General features: G+C 32.5%; 1 protein-coding gene across 1 annotated transcript in view; it reads left to right on the forward strand.

The window, feature by feature from the left end:
- The window catches only part of LOC134263218 (protein mesh-like), a 35,242-nt gene extending 13,878 nt beyond the window's left edge, over nt 1-21,364 (forward strand). The window contains exons 2-15 of the mRNA XM_062745533.1: nt 2,962-3,255; nt 3,767-3,862; nt 4,469-4,616; nt 6,991-7,245; nt 8,178-8,320; nt 8,433-8,578; nt 10,030-10,314; nt 10,626-10,909; nt 12,194-12,337; nt 12,477-12,635; nt 13,352-13,510; nt 16,037-16,162; nt 16,240-16,485; nt 21,177-21,364. Coding sequence (XP_062601517.1) covers nt 2,962-3,255; nt 3,767-3,862; nt 4,469-4,616; nt 6,991-7,245; nt 8,178-8,320; nt 8,433-8,578; nt 10,030-10,314; nt 10,626-10,909; nt 12,194-12,337; nt 12,477-12,635; nt 13,352-13,510; nt 16,037-16,162; nt 16,240-16,485; nt 21,177-21,364 — 2,673 coding nt within the window. The remainder of the gene's footprint in view (nt 1-2,961; nt 3,256-3,766; nt 3,863-4,468; nt 4,617-6,990; nt 7,246-8,177; nt 8,321-8,432; nt 8,579-10,029; nt 10,315-10,625; nt 10,910-12,193; nt 12,338-12,476; nt 12,636-13,351; nt 13,511-16,036; nt 16,163-16,239; nt 16,486-21,176) is intronic.
- The last annotated feature ends 3,650 nt before the right edge of the window (nt 21,365-25,014 follow it).

The raw sequence follows: 25,014 nt of genomic DNA on the forward strand, positions 1-25,014 counted from the left end.
GATACTAATTTAGTGTCAGTGAATCAAAGAATACTGTCGTGTCTAATTTCGACTGTATATTTAACCTTGGGGAACTCGCTTGCAGTGAGGGACCCTTTTGACCCAGTCTCCTGTCCAGTACGGTTTGGGATGACTGTAAAATATATATAACCAGGGAAAGCGTAAATAAAGTGTAACTTGTTTTATTGCCGTCTCCGATCAGATGGATCCCAGTAGGGGAAACAATCTATATCGGAGACTCCACGCTTCCCTGCACAGGTATTGACCAATCAAAATCTATATCCGTGCATAAAAATTTAATTTACGGTTAATCTTCTCACTTCCTAATTATGTAATTTATTTATTTACTTGACCAATTGACCATACTTTAACTATAAACATAACCCCTTAGGACTTAACACTAAATCGAATGGTTGACACCTTCTTTGATTCAAAAATTACACAGATAAAAGGAAACCCTCAAGTACAATTTTACATTTCTACATGTATAATAAAAAATATCTAATAGTCATAAATAACTCACACCAAAAGAAAAAGGCATCTTTTTACATCCTTAACTGTTGACCATTATTGATCTCAACATTTTAAACAATTTATGTGTTTTAGAAACAAGGTTAACAATTAAATAATACATGTACATTATGGCAAAAGAGGTCCTTCTTTGATATACATCGTCTTGTTTATAAAACATTGAAATAATTCAAATTAATCTGTTGTTTGCAAATTAAAACCATTAAATAATTACAGAAACTAAAAGAAGTGAAAAACAACTTAATGAAATAAGAAAAATAAAAATGTTTAAACTCATTATTTCTATTATCAGGAGTCATTTAGTTATAACTGTCCTTTCTGACATAATTTATTTTTCAAATAAAATCTGCAACATGACGACTTTCTCCCTTGCTATAATTGCTTTCGTCCTCGAAAGTTCAAATTTTTATTAACGTGATATTCAAATAAATCGCCATTATTTTGAGAAAAAGTATTATATACAAAATGTACAATATATACAATGTAAATTAACATACCCTTGAGTAAAACAAACACTTTTATTCTCATCAAAATCATCTGAAAAATACAACTGTATTTTCATAAATAGAAGACAAATTGTAGCGAATTTATAAAAGTTAAAAAAAAATGGTAAAGTTTTGCGATTCCATAATTGTATTTTTTTTTTTTTTTGTAAAACTTTTAATCTTTTCTGTGTCGGTCATTTTAAAAGACAAGTGTCCTACATTTTACTTATTCAAATAAAATGCATAGTTATTGTGTAGAATAACTATATATGCTCTAAATGGTTGTCTTAAGAGTTTGCTGAGTTTGTGATGAGATAAGGGGTTGAGTTTGAATTTGGAAGGGACTCTTATTGTTGTTTGGGTTTGTTTATCTGTAACTGAAAAATTTGACCAAGTGGCTGTCACATGACATGAGGGAAAATTTGATGCAGAAATATCTAAAATAGAAGGAGTAGTAATTGTGTAATATGATGGACATAAGGACAATGGTACCAGTGGAACCATAATACAATCCCCACCAGATGTCACCTCTAGCGCAATTGTTGACCCTTTTTGTGACCTAGCCTTGTAAAATATACAAATAATAACTAACAAAATAATGAAAACAATTAAGCCTACAATTATCATGACATGATTCCAAGTAAACTCAGTTATCCATTCAGAAATTTCATTTAGAGTAGTAGTAGTGGTAACAATTTTGTTATAAATAAATGACGGGACTTCCTCTGATGCTGCATGTTGCACTTCTTGTAAAATTAATAGAGATGTAGAAATTTTTCTTACTTTTATACATAACAAAATACACAATACCAAGCAAATTCCAGCCACCCCTAATGAAACCAATGTGATTATGTCCGAAGTAGTTGGCCAAGCACCTTGGATCTGTATTTGACCATCTACTAACGGTTCAGCTAACGTTCTAAAAATTTTCTTATCATTTTTCACCGCAACTGCGATTTTCTTTAAACTAAGGTGTGCCTTTTGGTCATTAGCTAAAACATCAGATATGGAATGGTTATAAAAGTTGAAATCAGGAATTGACATATTGACTGGTTTTGAAAAGAAAGAATTTCCAAAAATTGTCGTGTCTAATTTCGACTGTATATTTAACCTTGGGGAACTCGCTTGCAGTGAGGGACCCTTTTGACCCAGTCCCCTGTCCAGTACGGTTTGGGATGACTGTAAAATATATATAACCAGGGAAAGCGTAAATAAAGTGTAACTTGTTTTATTGCCGTCTCCGATCAGATGGATCCCAGTAGGGGAAACAATCTATATCGGAGACTCCACGCTTCCCTGCACAGGTATTGACCAATCAAAATCTATATCCGTGCATAAAAATTTAATTTACGGTTAATCTTCTCACTTCCTAATTATGTAATTTATTTATTTACTTGACCAATTGACCATACTTTAACTATAAACATAACCCCTTAGGACTTAACACTAAATCGAATGGTTGACACCTTCTTTGATTCAAAAATTACACAGATAAAAGGAAACCCTCAAGTACAATTTTACATTTCTACTTGTATAATAAAAAATATCTAAAGTCGTCATGTTGCAGATTTTATTTGAAAAATAAATTATGTCAGAAAGGACAATACTATACCGGTAATAACATTAGCAAGATTTTATGACTAATCTCTGAACACGGAAATATTCTTCTTCTTTTTTTGTCTTGAAATATTATACATTCCTTTGTACATTTTTTAAAAGACTTTACTAGGTGCGCTCACAGAATGTCTACTGGCTCAAATAATGTGTAATTATTAGCGGTTCACAAAAGAGAGGGGAGTACAAGTAGTGTATATCAATCTCTACCTATCTGTGATAAATAAATATCAAAGATACAACAAACATACATTTATTTTCAGTATGTTAAAAGTAAGGTGTAAAGTGGAAGGATTTCTTTAATGATAGTTTATTATTTTCCCCTGTCTAGGTAAACGTAAATGGAATTATCTCATTTCAAAAAGCCATACAAGGATATACGACCACACCCTTTCCCATTGGTGACGGTGTTGGAACTATAGCTCCGTTCTGGGCAGATATTGATACGACATACACAGGGACCATTTGGTACAGGGAGCTCATTAACCCTACGTTACTAGAAAGGGTCAGCGAAGAAGTTCGTGGTTCTTTCTCTCAGTTCTACAGATTCAGAGCTTCGTGGATATTCATTGTGACCTGGGAACGTGTCCCTTTTTTTGGATGCTACTCTTCACCTTGTTCGAAGGTAAAGAAAAATTCGAAACAAGTTTTCATTTACTTTTTATAATATTAAACAAGATTGTAAAAGAAAATATAAAGTAACTCTGCACAGCTTATGTTTATTTGTTTATTTTTATTAGGCATATGGAGAGTCCTTTGGATTTAAAAACAATTCTCCATTTTCTTAGAAAAAAAATTGTTCCAAAATTGTTGTCCTAACCTACCCCGGGGACAAGGGTTTGAATAAACTTGAATTCACACTACTTCAAAATGCTTGCATATTAATACAAATATTTTTACCTAGTTAAATATGATGTAACGTCTCTATATGAGTGAAAAATTTTCTAACGGGGACCTAAAACATTTAACAATAAATCAATTAATTAATCCATTATTACATTGTCTTTGTCAAAAAACATACAAGAATTATGTTATAAAAGATGTAAAATCAAACAAAATTTTCCTTCAGTTTTCAATGCATTTGAACAATAAAATGATTGTGGTGATGAATTAATCATGTATCACTGGTATTTCAGACAAACACTTTCCAATCGATTCTGATATCAGATGGACAACATTCATTCGTTATTTTCAATTACGAACAAATTCAATGGGGAGGAACTGAAGAACAGGTACTTTTGAAGGCCACAGGGCACTCCAGTTTATATTCTACCTATCTCATTGTAATTTAGTTCCTACTGGTCGTAATTATTATTACACCACTCTGCTATATATGCAGGTAAAAAAATACTTAATTTAACTTGCGTTCAATAACATGCATTGGTATTAACGATCCTCTAGTAAAACTTATGTCCAAATAACTGTATTTCACTTCCATTCTCAATGACCATGTGAAGGTCGGCGATGTGAGAATTCCATTGGTATCGAAAGCAAGTTGTTTTTTTTTTTTTTATATTTATATTAGATACACGTAGTATATACACGTAGTATATGGGTCCCTGATCTGACATAGTCTTTAAACAGTGAGCTTATTATTGTGCAGAGGTTTTCTTAAAATAAAAATTTGAAAAAAAGTTTGTTCAAATTCAAATTAATTTTGATTCAATTATCCTGAATGACCGATTAGCAACATTCCAATCGATTAAATGATTAACAAGTTACAGTTTGCAAAACGTAATATACATATTATATAATGCCAAATTTTCGTAATTATGATATTTTTCTGATTTTAATTCAGTTCAATTATTGGTTTAACATTCTCCCTCTTCATTCTTTAGGTTGGATTTAACTCTGGAGATGGTGTAACTTATTACATGCTTAATGATATTGTGAATGTGGACAAAATGTCAAACGTTGGTATACCAGGGAAATTTGTCTTTAGAGTAGACTCCTCCATTATTACCACGGGGAAATGCAACACCGAAGGTAGTTATGTAGATGTGAATTTAATTTTAAGGGGACCGACGGGGGCTTTAGAGCAAAATGCAAAAGACCTAGAGGATTCCCCTAATATCAATACGAAATACACAAATGAATATATTTATATCCGTGAAGTATATCTTGAAGATATATGTTTCTGATATGTAATATACAAATTTACTTATCACTTGCTTTAAAAAAAATGACACGTCCATTTCCTGAACATATTTTGTTCTTTCGCATAAAAAATTACTGTGCGCAGTGTTAATTTTTAGTGCTGTCTATACCCTTCTGCTACATATTGACTATAATGTCAAGGGCACGTTTTAAAAATGAAATATCCCACTGTATGAAATATATGGAGTATTCAAGATCAAAAGTCAATACAAAATAAGAACAGAGTAAACACGGACCTCAAACACATCAGAGTTGGGATCAGGTGCCGTGGGGGAGTGTCAACCCTTTATATGTCTTATACGGACCGGACCTTTTCTTATAAAAGGCGGACAAAGTATGAGCAGCGATCGATGGATCTTTATCGTGCCAACGGTTTGTTCCAATCTCGCCTTAACTGTAAAATTTAGCATTCCCATTTCGCCTGAGTAAGCTCTCAGATAAAATAAGGTGATGAAGATTTAATATATTTAGCATAAAATTTTTTTTTTGGTATTTTTTTTTTTGGTATAACATGAATTATTTCATTTATTGTATTTATAAATTCCCATTAACTGTTAAATTCAATCTAAAAAAATTAACATTAAATTTTTATGTCAACCCAGTAATAATATTTACTAGTACGAGGGTTGATCCGAAAGTAATGTCACTGTGTCCATATCTTTAATATTTGGCGTCGCATTATCAAATATAATGCACCAAAAGATACAGAAAAAGAAATCTAATCAAAATTGAAACTTTCATTTGATAATGTTTAATTGAATTCATTTGATAGACGTTTAAAATTTAAATTTAAATTAAAATTAAATTTAAATTAAGATTTAAAAATTTTAAATTTAAAACATAGGGGGTGTCGCCGCGTCAAAACTATACGTCACGTTTTAAAGTGTATATTGTTAGAATAAAAAAGAGACACACATTTAAAAAAGCATTTAAAAAAGCGTCGAATCGCCCAATATTTAAAAAAAAATACAAAATGACGACAATTTTTAGTCTTCATTAAAAAAAAAAATGGCATTGTTTTTCATCATAAACATTGCTGTTTATATCTGATGCATTGAAGAAAGAAAATGTCGAAATGGAATAAAACGCCGAAATGAGCTGCAATGCGTTTTTCTTTCAAAATCGGGAAATCGCCAGTAGAGACAGTTATGATGATAAATCAGACTCGCAGAGGAAATAATGTAAAAACGAGACTTGTTCGTAGATGGTTTCAAACATTTTGGGTGGGTCGTTGGTAATTAACTGATTAGCTGAGGACAGAAAGACCGAAAGTTACGAGGTCGGGTGGAAACGTTCAATAGCCTCCACCTTTTCAAAAAAAAAAAAGAGATTCGTGTCACGCGGTTTGAGTGATACATTGTATGAGAAACTTTTAAGTTTGTCTTATGGTACTGTTCAAATAATTTTGATGAAGGACTAAATTACTGATAGAGTGTACAATTGGTGACAATTATTCTTTAAAAAAGTAACATGTCTGAATGTGATTATGAATATAAATTATTTTAATGAAACGATGGGGAAGAGTTTTTTAAACTGTGTGACGGCGCATATCCGTTATATGACGTTATTGAGTTGCGGCGACTACCATAATAGCACTTTGTATATAATTCGATATTTTGAAAAGTATAAATCATTTCAATTTGAATTTTTCAGGACTGGTTTGAAATATATGTAGCTACCATCATGTATAATTTTGATAATTTACGTTGCCTAGTAGTAATTTTATCGAAGTTGTGACATTACTTTTGGATCAACCCTCGTATAAGTACTAAAATTCCCATTTCGCCTTAATACTTTTTAACTTTTTCTTACCTGTATTTCACAGTTAAGGCGAAATGGGAACACACCGTTCCAACACCTGCCTTGACACGGGAATTCGTTTTTTTAAAAGGTCACACAAGAAGGACCCGCAACTTTTACTTCAAAGTGCCGATTAAGTGCATTTTTTTTCTAACTTTCGCAGCTGAGGTTGGAACTTGAGGATTTGTATGGAATTTTATTTGATGTTGGAACGAGGATATTTCGAAATATCCTATATTTACATAAAACATTATCATTATCATCACCTAGAACACAATGTTACAGAAAAAAAAAGAGAAAAAAGGAATATCATAAGGTTGAAAATGTCAAACAAAGTGTTGAATAGCTCTTGATATTCAGATGAACTTATTGAAGTATATATTTTATTCTGGGGTTCTTTCAGGAAATCTGACGATTTCTCCAGGACATGGCCCAATGTTAGGGGGACAGTATTTAGTCCTAAGTGGTACATGTATTGAAGACTCTGCAAACATAACGGCTACTTTCCAGGGATCCAGAAAATACAGATGTGAAAGAAAATCAAAATTCAGCATGGTTTGCATTACTCCTGTCTTCAATTGCACGGGTGAAATCGTCATAAGGATAGAAATTGAGAACCAAGGTGTGACAAATTTCTTTCATGGTCTCTACACAGTCGGTAAGTAGGCCTTGTCAAAATTTGTGAATCTTGTTATTTAAAACGAAATATTCTTTTTCTGTCATGTTTAATTTCAGACGCTCTAACCATTGCGCCAAGTGGGCGACTTTTTTTTGTAATGGGATCATTTGAATTATATGATCATGATTGATAGATACAAATACTTCATAGGTAATGTTTAAGAAAAGGTAACATTAGAATACCGTCGTTTATCTCATGTAACGGAAAGCTGACATTTTTGTTTCAGATGGAATCTAACATACTTCAAAACAGAGATGCAATAAATTGATGAAAGTTTTAGTTAAAAAAAAATTCCAATTTTTAAAATAACTTTCTGTGACAACTGGAAGTGACGAATGACGCGTTTAATCCAAATGATTTTTTCTCCTCCTCAAGATATCCAATATTTCTTACTGGGAAATCATCAATTTTGGTAGAGTTTAATTTTCGTGGTTTTCGAGGTATGGAAAGACCCTTGAATTTATGTCCACAACGAAATGCCATTTCATACATATATTTCTACTGAACAATTCGTCAATCATGAAATAAAATCCCCACTGAACCAATATAATTTCCTCAAACCACGAATTTTGGATCCCTCGAAAATATGTGATTTTACAGTATACTTATAGGAATTTGAAATCTAAATCTCTTACGTTTTTCCGAGATCAAGAGAGATAACTATCATTTTGATGATAGGAAAATTCACGACTGGAAGTGAACTCTATAAAGATTTTTTTTCCTTGGTCTAGACATTCACAGTCTATATTACTTATCTAAACCATATCTTAGTTATGTTAATTGTTGGTGTTTGTAAAACGTATATGACAATTTTCATCAAAATCGATATAGAAATAAGAATAAACACAATGTCTCAAAAAATTCTAAACAGTCATTGTGTTTCAGCACTTAGTTTAGTATTGTTAATTTAGTTAACCCTGCAAACAGCAAACAAAGAGTCTTCAGAGAAAACTATCCTGAATGGTTCATTGGACAGCAGTCAATATCTTGGGACCCATATGTTGTAGAACTTGAGCAGAACGACACTGTGGATATTTATCTCTTTTCTTTAGTAGTAAGATGATTATACTAAATATCAAAATTAATGAGAAGTAAAATAACACAAGATGATTTTCTGCATTCAACCAAAAAAAAAAAAAATTCAGTGCTAACGTGAATTTTCTTAGGTGGACAACAATCGTCATTTGACGTGGAAAAGTCAGATTCTTCAGAGGGGTATCCAGCGTTCCTTGGGATCAGCAACAGTGCTTTTACAAACAAGTGATTCTGCTTTAGCGATAAGAGTAACATCTGCTGCTCAAAGTTATGATCAGTAAGTAAGATTTATTGATTGATTGTAGGTTATTTTACGTGAGCAACAAAAAAAAAAAAAAAATGGGCGGCGTAAATCGAAGGTTTTACATGGATTTGTGCCCTGTGTTTTATTTGTCCAAATTTTCTCAAGCAGAGAGCTCCAGTTCTGCAGCTATCTGATCAACAAAATGTATAATTTTTAAAAAGTTTTTCATATTTTCATTTTTTTTAAAGAATGTGGTAGATTTTCCAAACAATCTTAATGTTGTATATAAAGAACTATATTTTGCGTATCAAGAATTTTCAGTCTTTGACAGAACTAATTGATTTTTGAAAATTACTGTACCTTTATTTTGGAAATGTTAAAATTTCTGAGTATATAAGGAGGAGATTATCTTAAATTAAAGGACTTTTGTCTTATCCTTTTGACATTTTCAATGAAATATGATCAATTGTGTTAAACATAACTAGTTTGCTGATAAACAATAAATTCTTTAATGTTTTACGAGACTGGAGTCTGATAGTTAGAGTTATAATTTTTGTGAATAGTATTTTATAGATTTAAAATAAAATCTTATTAGAGTGGAACTGCATTGTACCAACCACTTATTGAACTCTCCAACAAAATTTTGAAGAAAAAAAATTGAGATTGACGGTCTTATCCAGGAAGGTGGTATAACTCGCAAGCTAGAAGTATAAAATCTTACATTATATTATCAAAGTTTTTATTGTGTAAGATACACAATAAATAAACAAACTTCAGAATCAAACAAGAAAGGCCATTTTTTAATGTCACGGCGAAATTGTTATCGTAAAGTCTATCTAAAGTAGTTTCCCCCGAATGCTGGGTCGTGCAGTTCTCCTAAAATGCAAGACCGTGAAGCCTAGCATGCTTATTCTAGAAATATACACTACCGTAGTTGCTAATTATCGAATCCCCATCTCTCTTAATTCAAAATACATGTTAAATTTTACACCCTGTAATATATTTTGCAAAGTAAGTCAACCATCATGGTCAAGTGTACTGTAAAGCTGATATTTTTTTTTTTTCAAAATGGTTTATGACAAAAAAAAATGCACATTCTAAATAGCATAGACTTATTCCTTATTATCAAAATGAAATTTCGTATTGGCAATGTCAACTACTTTAAAAATTAGATCAGAAGAAAGGATCAAGGATAGCTCAGTCGGTTGGCATGATGAAATACAAAAACAATAGTGCCAAACTATATGTGTGCAAAATATCACATATTAACCTTATACAGTTCTCGAGATATAAGTTGTGACAGAAGGGCAGACAGACAGACGGACGGACGGTCGGATGGACAGTTTGACAGACAGAAAGACGTCGGATAAAGTTATCCTTAAATACCGCTCTGCAGGCAATACAAAAATAATAGGACTGTAAGTTCCCTTCAGATGGTATGTTTCAGAGTAAAGAGAGTAATTTTTAACCTCTCATTTTTGTAGACCTGATAGAGGAATTTGGTCTGACATATTCCCTTTAGCCCTACCCCCAGATCAAGCTCAAAAACTCTGTAATGTATGGCTTAAGAATGAGACACAATTACCTCAACTGCCGACCAATGATGTTCAACCCTGTCCGTGTACTCTGGGCCAAGCTCTACTGGATATAGTCCGATTCCAGCCAGATCCAGATTGTAACATGTTGACGCGGCCGTCTGTGTTCTCGCGTACTGGTAATTGTGTGAACAGGAAAGAAGCAAAACACTGTGTCCGATTTCTGAATTTGGGGTAAGATATGCTAAGACATTTTGTTGGAAGATATGACGATGTTTTTGTTTGTATTTTTTCCTTTAGAATTTAAATAGTTCATGATTGCCGCCCATTCATGTCACATCAAGAGCCAATTACACATTGATTGTGACGTACTAAAATGCAACAATATGAAATTAAACGTTCTTCTTAGTATGCATGGGAAGACTTACTACAGGAAAATATATAGAACGTTAACAATTGCACATTTTTATCTCATTTTTCTCGAGTGCATATTTTTCCTGAGAAAGGAATACTATATGTATGAATTATTTATTTCATTTCATTAGACCTGACGGAATAGACAATTTGTGTTGTTACGATGTCACAAATAATCTGATGGTCTCAAGAGAGAAGGAAGGAGGAAGTCTCCAGCGATATCATTACGTCGGTGGACAAAACACGCAACCGTACATTACACATTTCTACTTCGACGTCTTACCATTCCTTCACTGTTGCCGATATTCTCCAAACGTGTACAAAGATAACAAATGCAATGATTCCAATATGTGTTCGAGTTACTTCAAGCATAGGCAACGCAGTTCATGTTTTAACTACGTTCCTCCTCAACCAGGTGAACTTCTTGGTTAATTTGATTTCATGTATGCACATCAGGAATAAAAAAAAAACATATCCTTTCATAAGAAAAGAAAAAAGAATCGAAATGGAAATAAAACGATTAAGACATCCTTTGCACATATGTAGGACTCCAAAGTGATATGAGACTCAAAAGTCTGATGGTCAAGCCGAAGTCCGATGGTCTACGCCGAATCCTGATGGTTTGAAATGCCAAGGCCCGACGGACCAGAAAAAACAGTTTACGTTTGTGACGTCATGGTACTACTGAGCTAAATTTAGATTTCGTGCCAGGCCTAGGTTTTATTTTAGCAAATAAATATTAATATCAAGGAGATTTTACGGAAAGATGCAAGACTAATCCTAATCAGTCAAAAATGTGTAACTTTAACATAAATATCTTTAGTTAGTGCTAGACTAACCCAAAGCAAGTGACATAGAGTGCGAGGTCAAACCCTAAACCCCTATCAGGTGGGGTCGAAGTAACGCTTTATCAGTGTACCAGTGTTCAATGACTTACCCCTACCGGTTGAGGACTAGTCCTAAAATATATGATAGGTGCAAGTAATACGCAAAATCAGTAAAATCGTATTCAAGGACGAATTCTGATATGATTGTTTTTGAATGCAGGACAACGGCGTTGAGATTGAGGTCGATAATTGTGACGTCATCAACGTTGATTGTTCCTCCGCAACATCTTACCTTTGGTGTGGCATACTATCGCACCTAGCGCATCGCTTCTCGTTTGAAACGAGCCATTGTACTATGGACTGACAGTTGGATTTTGGTGTCTTTGGCATGACCATTGTACTTTGGAGTCTTACACAGATATATATATATATATAGGGCTTTTGTGCCCTGTAGGGCAGCGCCGCGAGAATTCCAGCGGCATCGAAAGCAAGTTTTTTAACTTGCCTAGATAGCCGAGCGGTCTAGTGCGCTGTTCCTGCACTGCTAGGAGACAGATTCCGTAGGTCGAGAGTTCAACCCCGGGCTTGGGCGGAAGTGGGTATCCATGTAAAAGTGAATTTCTTTGTGCTTTCTGTATTAATATTTCTTTACTTAGGGCAGTTATGTTAGTTTGAGAATTGTTGTAAATTGTGCTTTATATATATATATATATATATATATATATATATATATATATATATATATATATATATATATATATATATATATATATATATATATATGGGACGCGGAGGGGAATAGTCACTCTTCTGTACATTTACATGCATGAAGTTCTTGTTGGCTGGGTAGTAATGCAATACTTATTTTGTAGCCCAAATTAAGGGAGACCCCCATATTACTACATTTGATGGATTTAAATATACATTTAATGGTGTAGGAGAATTTATGCTTTCGAAAACTGTAGACGGATCCTTTCAAAGTCAGGTGCGGTTTGAACAGTTTCGGGAAGAGAACGGTATGTTCACGTTAAGAATACTAATATATGTACAACATATGGATAAATAGAAAACTTTCAAAAACTAAACTTATTGATTGAAAAACAATTCATAAGAACATGATTTAATTTTTTTACAATTGATTATTTATTCACAAAGGTAATTTGATAAGTGCAAGTAGATGCACTGCCTTGGCAGCACAAGATTTATACAGCTCAGTTGTTGTGGAGGTCCTTTTAAACTCGATCAGAATTGCAGATGTTTTAGTTAATGGGAATAGAATTGATTTTAATGAGACCAATCATCGTCAAGTGGAAGGTAAATTATATACATGAACAACTGCTGTATAAAACTTCAATACTTTCTAACTTTTTATCTATAATCACCACATTATGAAGAACAAATGAAAAAAAATATTAAGCATTTTCTTTAAAAAAAAATATGTATGCAAAAAAATTTCCTCATTATAGAATAAAAAATAACAGGTAAGTAGAAGATATTCAATGTTTTGTAGTTGAATATGGAATTTATTTCACGAGTGGGACAGGATTTTTTTTTTATTTTCACGAGTGAAAATATAAAAAAAATCCTGTCTCACGAGTGAAATAAATTCCATATTCAACCACAAAACATTGATTTTTCTGTTTATTACATTTTCTTTGTTTTTCCCTTTGTTTACGTCTTTTTGTAATGCATTTTGTAATGCTGTCTTATGCTATATGACGTCATAGTTGAGCGGCTAACACGTAATAGCTAAGTGAAAAACATTGTAAACATGAATTTCAGCAACATATTTTGGGAACTTTCGCAGTTTTTTTTTCATGAAAGAATGGTTTATTAACTCGTGTTATATCTTATAACAGGTCAAAGGGTATATTTTAAAATACTCTTGGTAAAGGGAAAGAAAATCGAGAGTATTCCCGCACTTTTGATATTCTTCCACACCTTGACAGGATATCACTTTTATTCAATGAATAAATTAGAGTTTGTCACTGTTAAAAATGTAATTATGTCTTTTATCCAATCTATTTTAGGTGTTACAGTTTTGCAGTTTACAACTAATTCAATAAGCGTTAATGGAACCAACAAGGAATTTATTATAGCTTTTACCTCATTCGGTATCTCCTTCAAAGCCATAGCAAGTTCCAATATGCTGAATATTCTTCCTGTGATAGGAAATAGTTCACTGTTCGGTATGTACGCTTTTATATCGCTTGAGGTGCAGAGCGGCACTAAGGGGTAAATTAACCCGGCGTCTGTCTGCCTGTTAGTTGGTCTGTGTGTCCGTCTTTGTACGTTTTGTGTCGCCTGCGGAGCAGAGGGGCACTTAGGGATGACTTTACCCGGCGTCTGTTCTCCTGTTCGTCGGTCTGTTTGTCTTTTTTACCATGTATGTCAAGAATTGTTAGAGATGTGGACTTGATATTTTGCACATTTATCGCTTGACACTAAGGCATTTGTAAATTGCCATAGTTACTGACCTTGTGACTCTTGATTTGTCCTGTGCCCTACTTTACTAAAAAGTTGAAAGAGCCAATATACAACATATTTTTGACATTTAAGGAGTAATACTATGCTATTGAGCATATGCACTGATTGTCATGAAACATTTTGAAAAATACCAGGGATTTCATTCATTTGACCTTTGACCTATTTTACAAAGAATATCTGGGAAAATTCAATGTAATTTGAGGTATGTCACTCGTCAGCTTTTTACAAAACTAAGAACCTCTTACTTCAAAAAATGTTCATTAAAACACATTTTTATTAAATATTTAAATTCATCAGTGTACATTTTGTAACAGTCATCGCAAAAACTGCTCAAAAATCAACAAAGAAGCAAGATTTATGAGGGACCATTTCTTGTGGTGGAAGAATATTTAGCAGAAATTTCTGCTAATCTGCACAATCATTAAATTTACTGTATTCAAACTTTAGCCTCATACTTTTACTAGAATATTTTCCGTTATGATATTGCTGGGAGTGTTTAAAATAGGTCTTAAATGATATTTTTAGAAGAAGTTTTTCACCTTCCCTCAACAAACTTTGCCAAAAAAAGGAAGATATATTAAAGAAGTCAAGATAAAATTTACACCAGTTTTTGCCTGTAAATCACTTATTTTGACCAATATTTCAAAATTAACAGTACTGATTTCGAGAAAAGCTTGATATACGAAAATATTTTATTGCCAATTTAGTCTTTTTTATACTTTTACTTTTTAATTCAAAACGGTCACACAATAATGAATTCGCATTAATTTGCAAGTTTATTCAATGAAAAATAATATTCAAACTATTTCACGTAAAATTAAATTAAATTGCCATGGAAACATCTAATATAATATAATTAGGAATAAAGTAGGAAACCAAAGAGTTGAAATTTAAGTTCAAAAAGGTCAACCCAATTGTACCAAATATCAGTCAAATGCACACTGACCTCCTATTTACTCTGCGATTTTGAGTCATACTATATAAGTGCTTATCCAAAATATACTTTTTAAAAAATCCTTGATTTAACAAATTTCACGAGTGACATACCTTAAGACTTGAATTTTGAGGGCGGGTGTTAATAATTAACAGTTATACACCTTTATGAGCTCATAATTCTGTTCTTTGAAACAGTATAATATATAGAAGATACTCGTGAGGCAGGATTTTTTTATATTTTCACTCGTGCTTCGCACTCGTGAAAATAACAAAAAAATCCTGTCCCACTCGTGAAATAAATTCCATATTCAACTACAAAACATTGAATTTTCTGTTTATTACATTTTTCTATGATGTTTCCTTTGCCTACGTGTTTTTGTTATGCAGTCGTAGGCAACATGACGTCATAGTTGAGCGGTTGAGACGTCATTGCTAAGTGAAAAACATAATCATGAATTTCAGCAACATATTTGGGGGAACTTTCGGAGTTTATTTGAAGAAAGAGTGGTTTATTAACTCGTTTTCTATCTTATAATAGGTTTAGGAGTATTTTTTACAAAACGTGTGGTGAAGGGAAGGAAAATCGAGAGTTTTCCCGCACTTCTGATATTCGTCACACTGTGACAGGTTATCATTTTGATATCCTTTCACAATGTGACAGGATATCACTTTTATTCAATGAATAAATTACAGTATTTTACTGTTAAAAATGTAATAATCAGTAACCGAAAGTTATTAAAATACATCGAGATCAGGATTCTACAATGGATAGTGTAAAGTGAAAATAGGTTAAAGACTAAAATACAGAAAATTCGTATTATCACTTGTTAAACGATAAATAATTATTTATAATGATTTCAACATAATCATTCATTTGAGGGTTGGAAATCTTTTCTTGACTGATGACTCTATCGCAGACTTTTACTATGCGTGGACGTTTTTGTACATTTATGGGCTATCATGCTTGATTTTTGCATGGAATACTGCTATATGCTAGTAGCATATAAGTAGCTGACACTCTAAGATTTACTTAAACCTTTAAAGAAGCATGTGATACCTGCGTTCCTTTGATACTCTATTCTCAAATTCCAGTACCATATAAATGTAATGCATTTTTATGGAAGACATGCTTAGAAATTATCCTATGTTTATTTGTACACTATGCAAGGAAATGCATTATTAGTTTGGAATAATTTAAAAAATCCGTTTCTTTTGATTTTTTTTATTCCACGAATGTGTGTGTTTGTGGAGGATAAATACGCTTATAATAAGTGAGATATTCCTTTTTTCAGGAAACCTACGAGGTCTTCTTGGAGATTATGATAAAGACTCAAGCAATGATTTAAAACCACCGACATTGGAGATTTTACATTCAAACTCAACATCGGAACAGATATATGATGGATTCGGGAATAAATGTAAGATAATCCCATGTGTACATAGTCAATCAATGCTACTTTGTAATTTTTTCATACATAAATGTTTTCTTTCAAAGGGAGAATAGCTGAAAATGAATCACTGTTCACGTATGGACCTTGGAAGACCTACAATGATTATCAAAAATTATCTTTTCGTCCGACATTTGATTTACCTGCAAATATTTCGGCCGAAGTAAAAGAACTGTGTACCGGAGACAAGGAATGTGAATTCGATTATGTCGTGACAAGATCTGCTGAATTTGGTGCTGAAACATGGAGGTTCTCCGTCCTTTATAATTCCTCAATTCAGGCATCTTACGAGAGTAAGTAAATCTAGTGTGATATCTTTATTTTTATAAATCGTTGAAGAAAAAATTAAAAGCAGCAATAAGTTAATTCATTTTTAGCTATTATTCCATTTTAAAGGATGTATTCAGCTCGAGGTATATATCAACATCTTATAAGTAGTACGTCTGTGCCTATTTTGTGATTATTTTCGTTCATACTTTAGAAAAGGTGCATACTGTATATCACTTTTTTCTCATATTTACGCTAGACAGTAATTTAATTTAATTCTCGTGTATAATTGTATTCCTAGGAATTATACAGTGTGATAACAACAATTCGCGAAAAGTTTGACTCGCTCATTAAGAATTAATGTTCGCAAAAATGTAGTTATCTGTAGCATATGAAGTACAACTCATATACAATTGTTCAGATTTCTTTATTCAGTAAGAACATGTGACAGTTTACCAGTGATCAGTGGAGGTTTTTGGAATACTTCCCAAACAATACAGGTGGAAGGATCTATTGCTACCTTTTCTTGCATGTGTGGGTATGAGCCACAAGGAGATAATTATAGCACCACTTGTAGGAATGGCTCTTGGAGTGCATTTAGTCACTTTTCGTGTCGTAAGTAAATCTAGTATGATACCAATCCATATCTTTATTTTTATTATTCATTGAAGAAAAATCTAATAGCTGCAATACGTTAATACATTAGTGGACTATTGTAGCATTTTAAAGGATGAATTCAGCTCGAAGTATATCTCAATATCTTATAAATAGTACTTCTGTGCCTATTTTGTGTTTACTTTTGTTCATACTTTAGATAAAGTGCTAACTGTATATCACTTTTTTTTCGCATATTAACGCCAGACAGTAATTTAATTTAATTCTCGTGTATAATTGTATTCCTAGGAATTATACAGTGTAATAACCACAATTTGTAAACATTTTGACTCGCTCATTAAGAATCAATGTTTATCTTTTGAAAATGAGGTGTCACAAAAAAAAGTAGTTATCTGTAGCATATGAATTACAACTCATATACAATTGTTCAGATTTCTTTATTCAGTAAGAACATGTGACAGTTTACCAGTGATCAGTGGAGGTTTTTGGAATACTTCCCAAACAATACAGGTGGAAGGGTCTATTGCTATCTTTTCTTGCATTCCTGGGTATGAGCCACAAGGAGATAATTATAGCACCACTTGTAGGAATGGCTCTTGGAGTGCATTTAGTCACTTTTCGTGTCGTAAGTAAATCTAGTATGATACCAATCCATATCTTTATTTTTATTATTCGTTGAAGAAAAAACTAATAGCTGCATTTTAAAGGATGTATTCAGCTCGGGGTATATCTCAATTTCTTATAGAGAGTACTTCTGTGCCTATTTTGTGTTTATTTTTCGTTATACATTAGATAAAGTGCTAACTGTATATCCCTTTCTTCGTATATTTACGCGAGACAGTAATTTAATTTAATTCTCGTGTATAATTGTATTCCTAGAAATTATACAGTGTAATAACCACAATTCGTAAAATTTTGACTCGATCATTGAAAATCAATGTTTATCTCTTGAAAATGAGGTGTCACGAAAATGTAGTTACAGACCCTAAAATTTTAAAACATATATAAACTGTCAAATTTAAAAAAGATCCGTATTAGACTTTCACATTAATTCTGTTAAGATTCTTACTATAGGCGAATCATTGGTGCAGTTATACTTGCACTAAAAATCTGTGAACATGTAAAATATGGATTAAAATATTACATGCGGTAAACGTGAAGAATTCTACTTAACAGACAGAGATAATAATCTTACTAATAAAATTGTAATCAACTTTCACGCTGCATACAAAAATCGCCAGTCGAATTTCTTGCAAATGAAATGTGCAAACTGCAGTATAAATATTACTTCATTCTGAAATACATCTTATGAAAAATTTAAAAAAAAAAAACAGTTTGCGAAAAAATGAAGATATTATAAGGTTTGTTACACTGTACCCCCATCCCCTTTCTAGAAAGCAATACGAATTTGCTGGTTAAAAGTTCTTTAAAAATCTGCAAAATGGTACGTTGTTGTAATAATAGAGAGCTGCATTATTTTTGTTCATAATAACCACAAAAAAATGATAATCTACAGGAAACATTTTTATAGTGTCTGAAGAAAAAAATAATTTACTAAATAAAATGAAATTAAAAAAATATATATATCAATCCTCTTTCAAGCCATATTATGAAATTTACAGTGTAATAACCACAATTCCCCCCCCCCCCCATATAGTACAACTCATATACAATTGGCAGTAAGATGTGACAGTTTACCAGTGATGTGTGGCTTTAAGGGTCTATTGTGCTTTTGTAAAAAAGAAAATGTAGGAATGGCTCTTATTTATTTTTGGAGTGCATTTAGTCACTTTTCGTGTCGTAAGTAAATCTAGTATGATACCAATCCATATCTTTATTTTTATTATTCGTTGAAGAAAAAACTAATAGCTGCAATACGTTAATACATTACTTGACTATTGTTGCATTTTAAAGGATGTATTCAGCTCGGGGTATATCTCAATATCTTATAGAGAGTACTTCTGTGCCTATTTTGTTTTTATTTTTGTTCATACTTTAGATAAAGTGCCTACTGTATATCACTTTTTTCGCATATTTACGCGAGACAGTAATTTAATTTAATTCTCGTGTATAATTGTATTCCTAGGAATTATACAGTGTAATAACCACAATTCGTAACAATTTTGACTCGCTCATTAAGATTCAATGTTTACCTTTTGAAAATGAGGTGTCACGAAAATGTAGTTATCTGTAGCATATGAAGTACAACTCATATACAATTGTTCAGATTTCTTTATTCAGTAAGAACATGTGACAGTTTACCAGTGATCAGTGGAGGTTTTTGGAATACTTCCCAAACAATACAGGTGGAAGGGTCTATTGCTATCTTTTCTTGCATTCCTGGGTATGAGCCACAAGGAGATAATTATAGCACCACTTGTAGGAATGGCTCTTGGAGTGCATTTAGTCACTTTTCGTGTCGTAAGTAAATCTAGTATGATACCAATCCATATCTTTATTTTTATTATTCGTTGAAGAAAAAACTTATAGCTGCAATACCTTAATAAATTAGTTGACTATTGATGCATTGTAAAGGATGTATTCAGCTCGGGGTATATCTCAATATCTTATAAATAGTACCTATGTGCCTATTTTGTGTTTATTTTTGTTCATACTTTAGATAAAGTGCCTACTGTATATCACTTTTTTCGCATATTTACGCGAGACAGTAATTTAATTTAATTCTCGTGTATAATTGTATTCCTAGAAATTATACAGTGTAATAACCACAATTCGTAAAAATTTTGACTCGCTAATTTTAATTCAATGTTTATCTCTTGAAAATGAGGTGTCACGAAAATGTAGTTATCTGCAGCATATGAATTACAACTCATATACAATTGTTCAAATTTCTTTATTCAGTAAGAACATGTGACAGTTTACCAGTCATCAGTGGAGGTGTTTGGAATACTTCCCAAACAATACAGGTGGAAGGGTCTATTGCTATCTTTTCTTGCATTCCTGGGTATGAGCCACAAGGAGATAATTATAGCACCACTTGTAGGAATGGCTCTTGGAGTGCATTTAGTCACTTTTCGTGTCGTAAGTAAATCTAGTATGATACCAATCCATATCTTTATTTTTATTATTCGTTGAAGAAAAAACTAATAGGTGCAATACCTTAAAACATTGATTGACTATTGTAGCATTTTCAAGGATGTATTCAGCTCGGGGTATATCTCAAAATCTTATAAATAGTACTTCTGTGCCTATTTTGTTTATTTGTGTTCATACTTTAAATAAAGTGCTAACTGTATATCACTTTTTTCGCATATTTACGCGAGACAGTAATATAATTTAATTCTCGTGTATAATTGTATTCCTAGAAATTATACAGTGTAATAACCACAATTCGTAAAAAATTTGACTCGCTCATTAAGAATCAATGTTTACCTCTTGAAAATGAGGTGTCGCGAAAATGTAGTTATCTGTAGCATATAGAGTACAACTCATATACAATTGTTCAGATTTCTTTATTCAGTAAGACCATGTGACAGTTTACCAGTGATCAGTGGAGGTGTTTGGAATACTTCCCAAACAATACAGGTGGAAGGGTCTATTGCTATCTTTTCTTGCATTCCTGGGTATGAGCCACAAGGAGATAATTATAGCACCACTTGTAGGAATGGCTCTTGGAGTGCATTTAGTCACTTTTCGTGTCGTAAGTAAATCTAGTATGATACCAAGCCATATCTTTATTTTTATTATTCGTTGAAGAAAAAACTAATAGCTGCAATACGTTAAAACATTGATTGACTATTGTAGCATTTTCAAGGATGTATTCAGCTCGGGGTATATCTCAATATCTGATAAATAGTACTTCTGTGCCTATTTTGTGTTTATTTGTGTTCATACTTTAGATAAAGTGCTAACTGTATATCACTTTTTTCGCATATTTACGCGAGACAGTAATTTAATTTAATTCTCGTGTATAATTGTATTCCTAGAAATTATACAGTGTAATAACCACAATTCCTTATAATTTTGACTCTCTCATTAAGAATCAATGTTTATCTCTTGAAAATGAGGTGTCACGAAAATGTAGTTATCTGTAGAATATGCAGTACAACTCATATACAATTGTTCGGATTTCTTTATTCAGTAAGAACATGTGACAGTTTACCAGTGATCAGTGGAGGTTTTTGGAATTCTTCCCAAACAATACAGGTGGAAGGGTCTATTGCTATCTTTTCTTGCATTCCTGGGTATGAGCCACAAGGAGATAATTATAGCACCACTTGTAGGAATGGCTCTTGGAGTGCATTTGGTCACTTTTCGTGTCGTAAGTAAATCTAGTATGATACCAATCCATATCCTTATTTTTATTCTTCGTTGAAGAAAAAACTAATAGCTGCAATACGTTAAAACATTGATTGACTATTGTAGCATTTTCAAGGATGTATTCAGCTCGGGGTATATCTCAGTATCTTATAAATAGTACTTATGTGCCTATTTTGTGTTTTTTTTTTCATACTTTGGATAAAGTGCCTACTGTATATCACTTTTTTCGCATATCAACGCGAGGCAGTTATTTAATTTAATTCTCGTGTATAATAATTGTATTCCTAGAAATTATACAGTGTGATAACCACAAATCGTAAAAATTTGACTCGCTCATTAAAAATTAATGTTTATCTCTTGAAAATGAGGTGTCACGAAAATGTAGTTATCTGTAGCATATGGAGTACAACTCATATACAATTGTTCAGATTTCTTTATTCAGTAAGAACATGTGACAGTTTACCAGTGATCAGTGGAGGTTTTTGGAATACTTCCCAAACAATACAGGTGGAAGGGTCTATTGCTATCTTTTCTTGCATTCCTGGGTATGAGCCACAAGGAGATAATTATAGCACCACTTGTAGGAATGGCTCTTGGAGTGCATTTAGTCACTTTTTGTGTCGTAAGTAAATCTAGTATGATACCAATCCATATCCTTATTTTTATTATTCGTTGAAGAAAAAACTAATAGCTGCAATACGTTAATACATTAGTTGACAATTGTTGCATTTTAAAGGATGTATTCAGCTCGGGGTATATCTCAATATCTGATAAATAGTACTTCTGTGCCTATTTTGTGTTTATTCTTCTTCATACTTTAGATAAAGTGCTAACCGTATATCACTTTTTTCGCATATTTACGCGAGACAGTAATTTAATTTAATGCTCGTGTATAATAATTGTATTCCTAGAAATTGTACAGTGTAATAACCACAATTCGTAAAAATTTTGACTCGCTCATTAAGAATCAATGTTTACCTCTTGAAAATGAGGTGTCGCGAAAATGTAGTTATCTGTAGCATATAGAGTAGAACTGGAATACAATTGTTCAGATTTCTTTATTCAGTAAGACCATGTGACAGTTTACCAGTGATCAGTGGAGGTGTTTGGAATACTTCCCAAACAATACAGGTGGAAGGGTCTATTGCTACCTTTTCTTGCATTCCTGGATATGAGCCAAAAGGAGATAATTATAGCACCACTTGTAGGAATGGCTCTTGGAGAATACTTCCCAAACAATACAGGTGGAAGGGTCTATTGCTACCTTTTCTTGCATTCCTGGATATGAGCCAAAAGGAGATAATTATAGCACCACCTGTACAAATGGCTCTTGGAGTGCATTTAGTCACTTTTCCTGTCATGTACCTGTACCTGAATCAACCACTACAAATTCTCTAATTCAGCAAGTAGACGGTTTCATAATGGAATATTACAAATATTTCATCATCATTTGTGTGGTTATTATGGTGTGTTCTGTATCATTTGGCGTTTTAATCTACAGGTAATATGAAAGTAACACTTTTATTATTTTTATTATAATGTATATCAATATTTTCAAGCAATATACTGTAAATGTATTATATTTGGTGAGTACAGTATTTGGCGGAAATTTAACTTATAACAAGCTAGTGTAGATTTGATTTAGCGTTGTCTGAATGTGCTTGTTAAAAATGATAATAGACAAGACATTTAGCGATATACTTGAAATAGCAGTCTTTGTTTTTCGCCAATTGTATTACGTTTACAATATGTTAATTTGTTAGTCTTCAAATAATACATTTTCTACTGTGAAACTCTATTATTTATTTATAGAAAGAAAATCATATCTGTTACAGTGTGAAAAAATACACAAGTGATACTGTGGCACGATGTGAAAAAATATCAGAAAAGTTTTGTGAAAAAAAAATCTGACCTCTGATGAGATAGAGTAAATAAACCCTCCAATCAGATAGAGATTACAACCGCTTAGTGTTCCAAACTTGCTGTTAAAATCATGTTTACAATGTCTGCTTTCGACTTCACAATCCATACTATATGACGTATCAGTTACTCAACTTATCGGTCACAGAGACAGCGTTACAAAAAGGACAATTCGAAAACCCCCCCCCAAAAAATGTAACAAACAGAAAGTTTAATAACTGCTGTTGAATTTGGAATAATGAATTTTCTGGATCATAGTATAAATAGTTTTCATTTATACTCAACAGAAATGCCACTTTTACTCAGTATAAAAAATAACAGTAAAATGTGTGAGAGTGCAAGGATGTGTCAATCAAACCCACCGAAAAATTCGAAGTTTCACTAACTTTAAGATGAAATAAATTGTTTAATATATTTTTGTGAGAAATGCTATTAAGATATTTAAGTTGTGATATTCTAGTATTATACAGAAAATAACTTTAAATGTGTGGCCATATACCCTTTAAGTACATTCTACACACATATGTATTGTAGTGTTGTTAAACGATGAAGAAACGTTTTCTATTGTCTTTGATGATTTAATCTTTTTGTAGAAAATGTGTGAGGTCGAGTAAAGAAAAAGGAAAAGACGAGCCTGAAATACAGAATGCTCAGAGAAATGACGACTTCTTTGCATATAAATTCCCTTCAAGACCGACTTATCGTTCTTTAACTGGGAAAATAACATATTTTGAAGGTTACAGTATATACAAATATGACTCAAAATGAATGATAAAGAAGACATTGTTAATAAGAGCTTTATATATGTAGTACTTTTCACTTGCTTTTCTACATTGACTGTTCAGTATAAGTATAGATATTTTATTTTTACATAGAAATGTCTTTTATTTGCATGTACTTGTTTAATTGAATTTGAATATAGATATTCAATATATAGACATGTTTATATTGTTAACAAATGTTCATATAATAAGGACTCGTATTGTATTGTATATAACATCGATTTAGTATTAATGATATTATCATTAAGTTTGGGAAAGGTTATATTTTAAAGGTCCTAGCATATGCAAGTATAATACGGAAGAACTACAGCCGAGCTAGCTCGTTGCAAAGCAACATATAGGGTCCCACTGGAGCAGCGAACAGGACAAAATTACCTTGAGTCAAGGTCATGCATATGCCACATTCAAAAATAATACATGTACAGTAGGCAATCTTGTAAAATGAAGCAACTTACAATCCTTCGCTGGTTAAAAGACTGTACAGTAAAGAAATATACTTGACATTGAATACTTCAAATGTCCTTGCATAGAACTCTTGATATAAAATTGAATCCATGTGTTACCGACTTGAAAAGTTCACACATGTTCTTTTTAGATTTTCTTTAGTCCATACATTCAGTCAAAAACATGTTAACCTTAGTGACCTTGAACTTGAGTTCTGGCCATGTCACATTCAGTTTGATCAGGCTGGTCAGTTGTTTATACTGGGTATTGGCTAGCATTTCTCAGATGTGGTCTGGACTCTGTAAGTAGTTTACCCATGCTTAGTGATATTGCGTGTCTCCGTTTAAATAACTCATCCTGTATGAACTTGGGTGTGTTCCGGTTCCCCCGGTGAGTGATCTTGGGATTCAGTGATGTTCAGTGATAGCGGTGTTGAGAGCAAGACATGTGGGACGGCAGTATAACTATTTTGTATAAAATGCCACAACCCGGTGTTTTTTTCAAATTTTACAA

This window comes from Saccostrea cucullata, unplaced genomic scaffold (assembly GCF_032062105.1).
Source record: "Saccostrea cucullata isolate Sc308-1 unplaced genomic scaffold, CSIRO_AGI_Scuc_v1 ctg1595, whole genome shotgun sequence".
In the NCBI taxonomy this organism is placed as follows: Eukaryota; Metazoa; Mollusca; class Bivalvia; order Ostreida; family Ostreidae; genus Saccostrea; species Saccostrea cuccullata.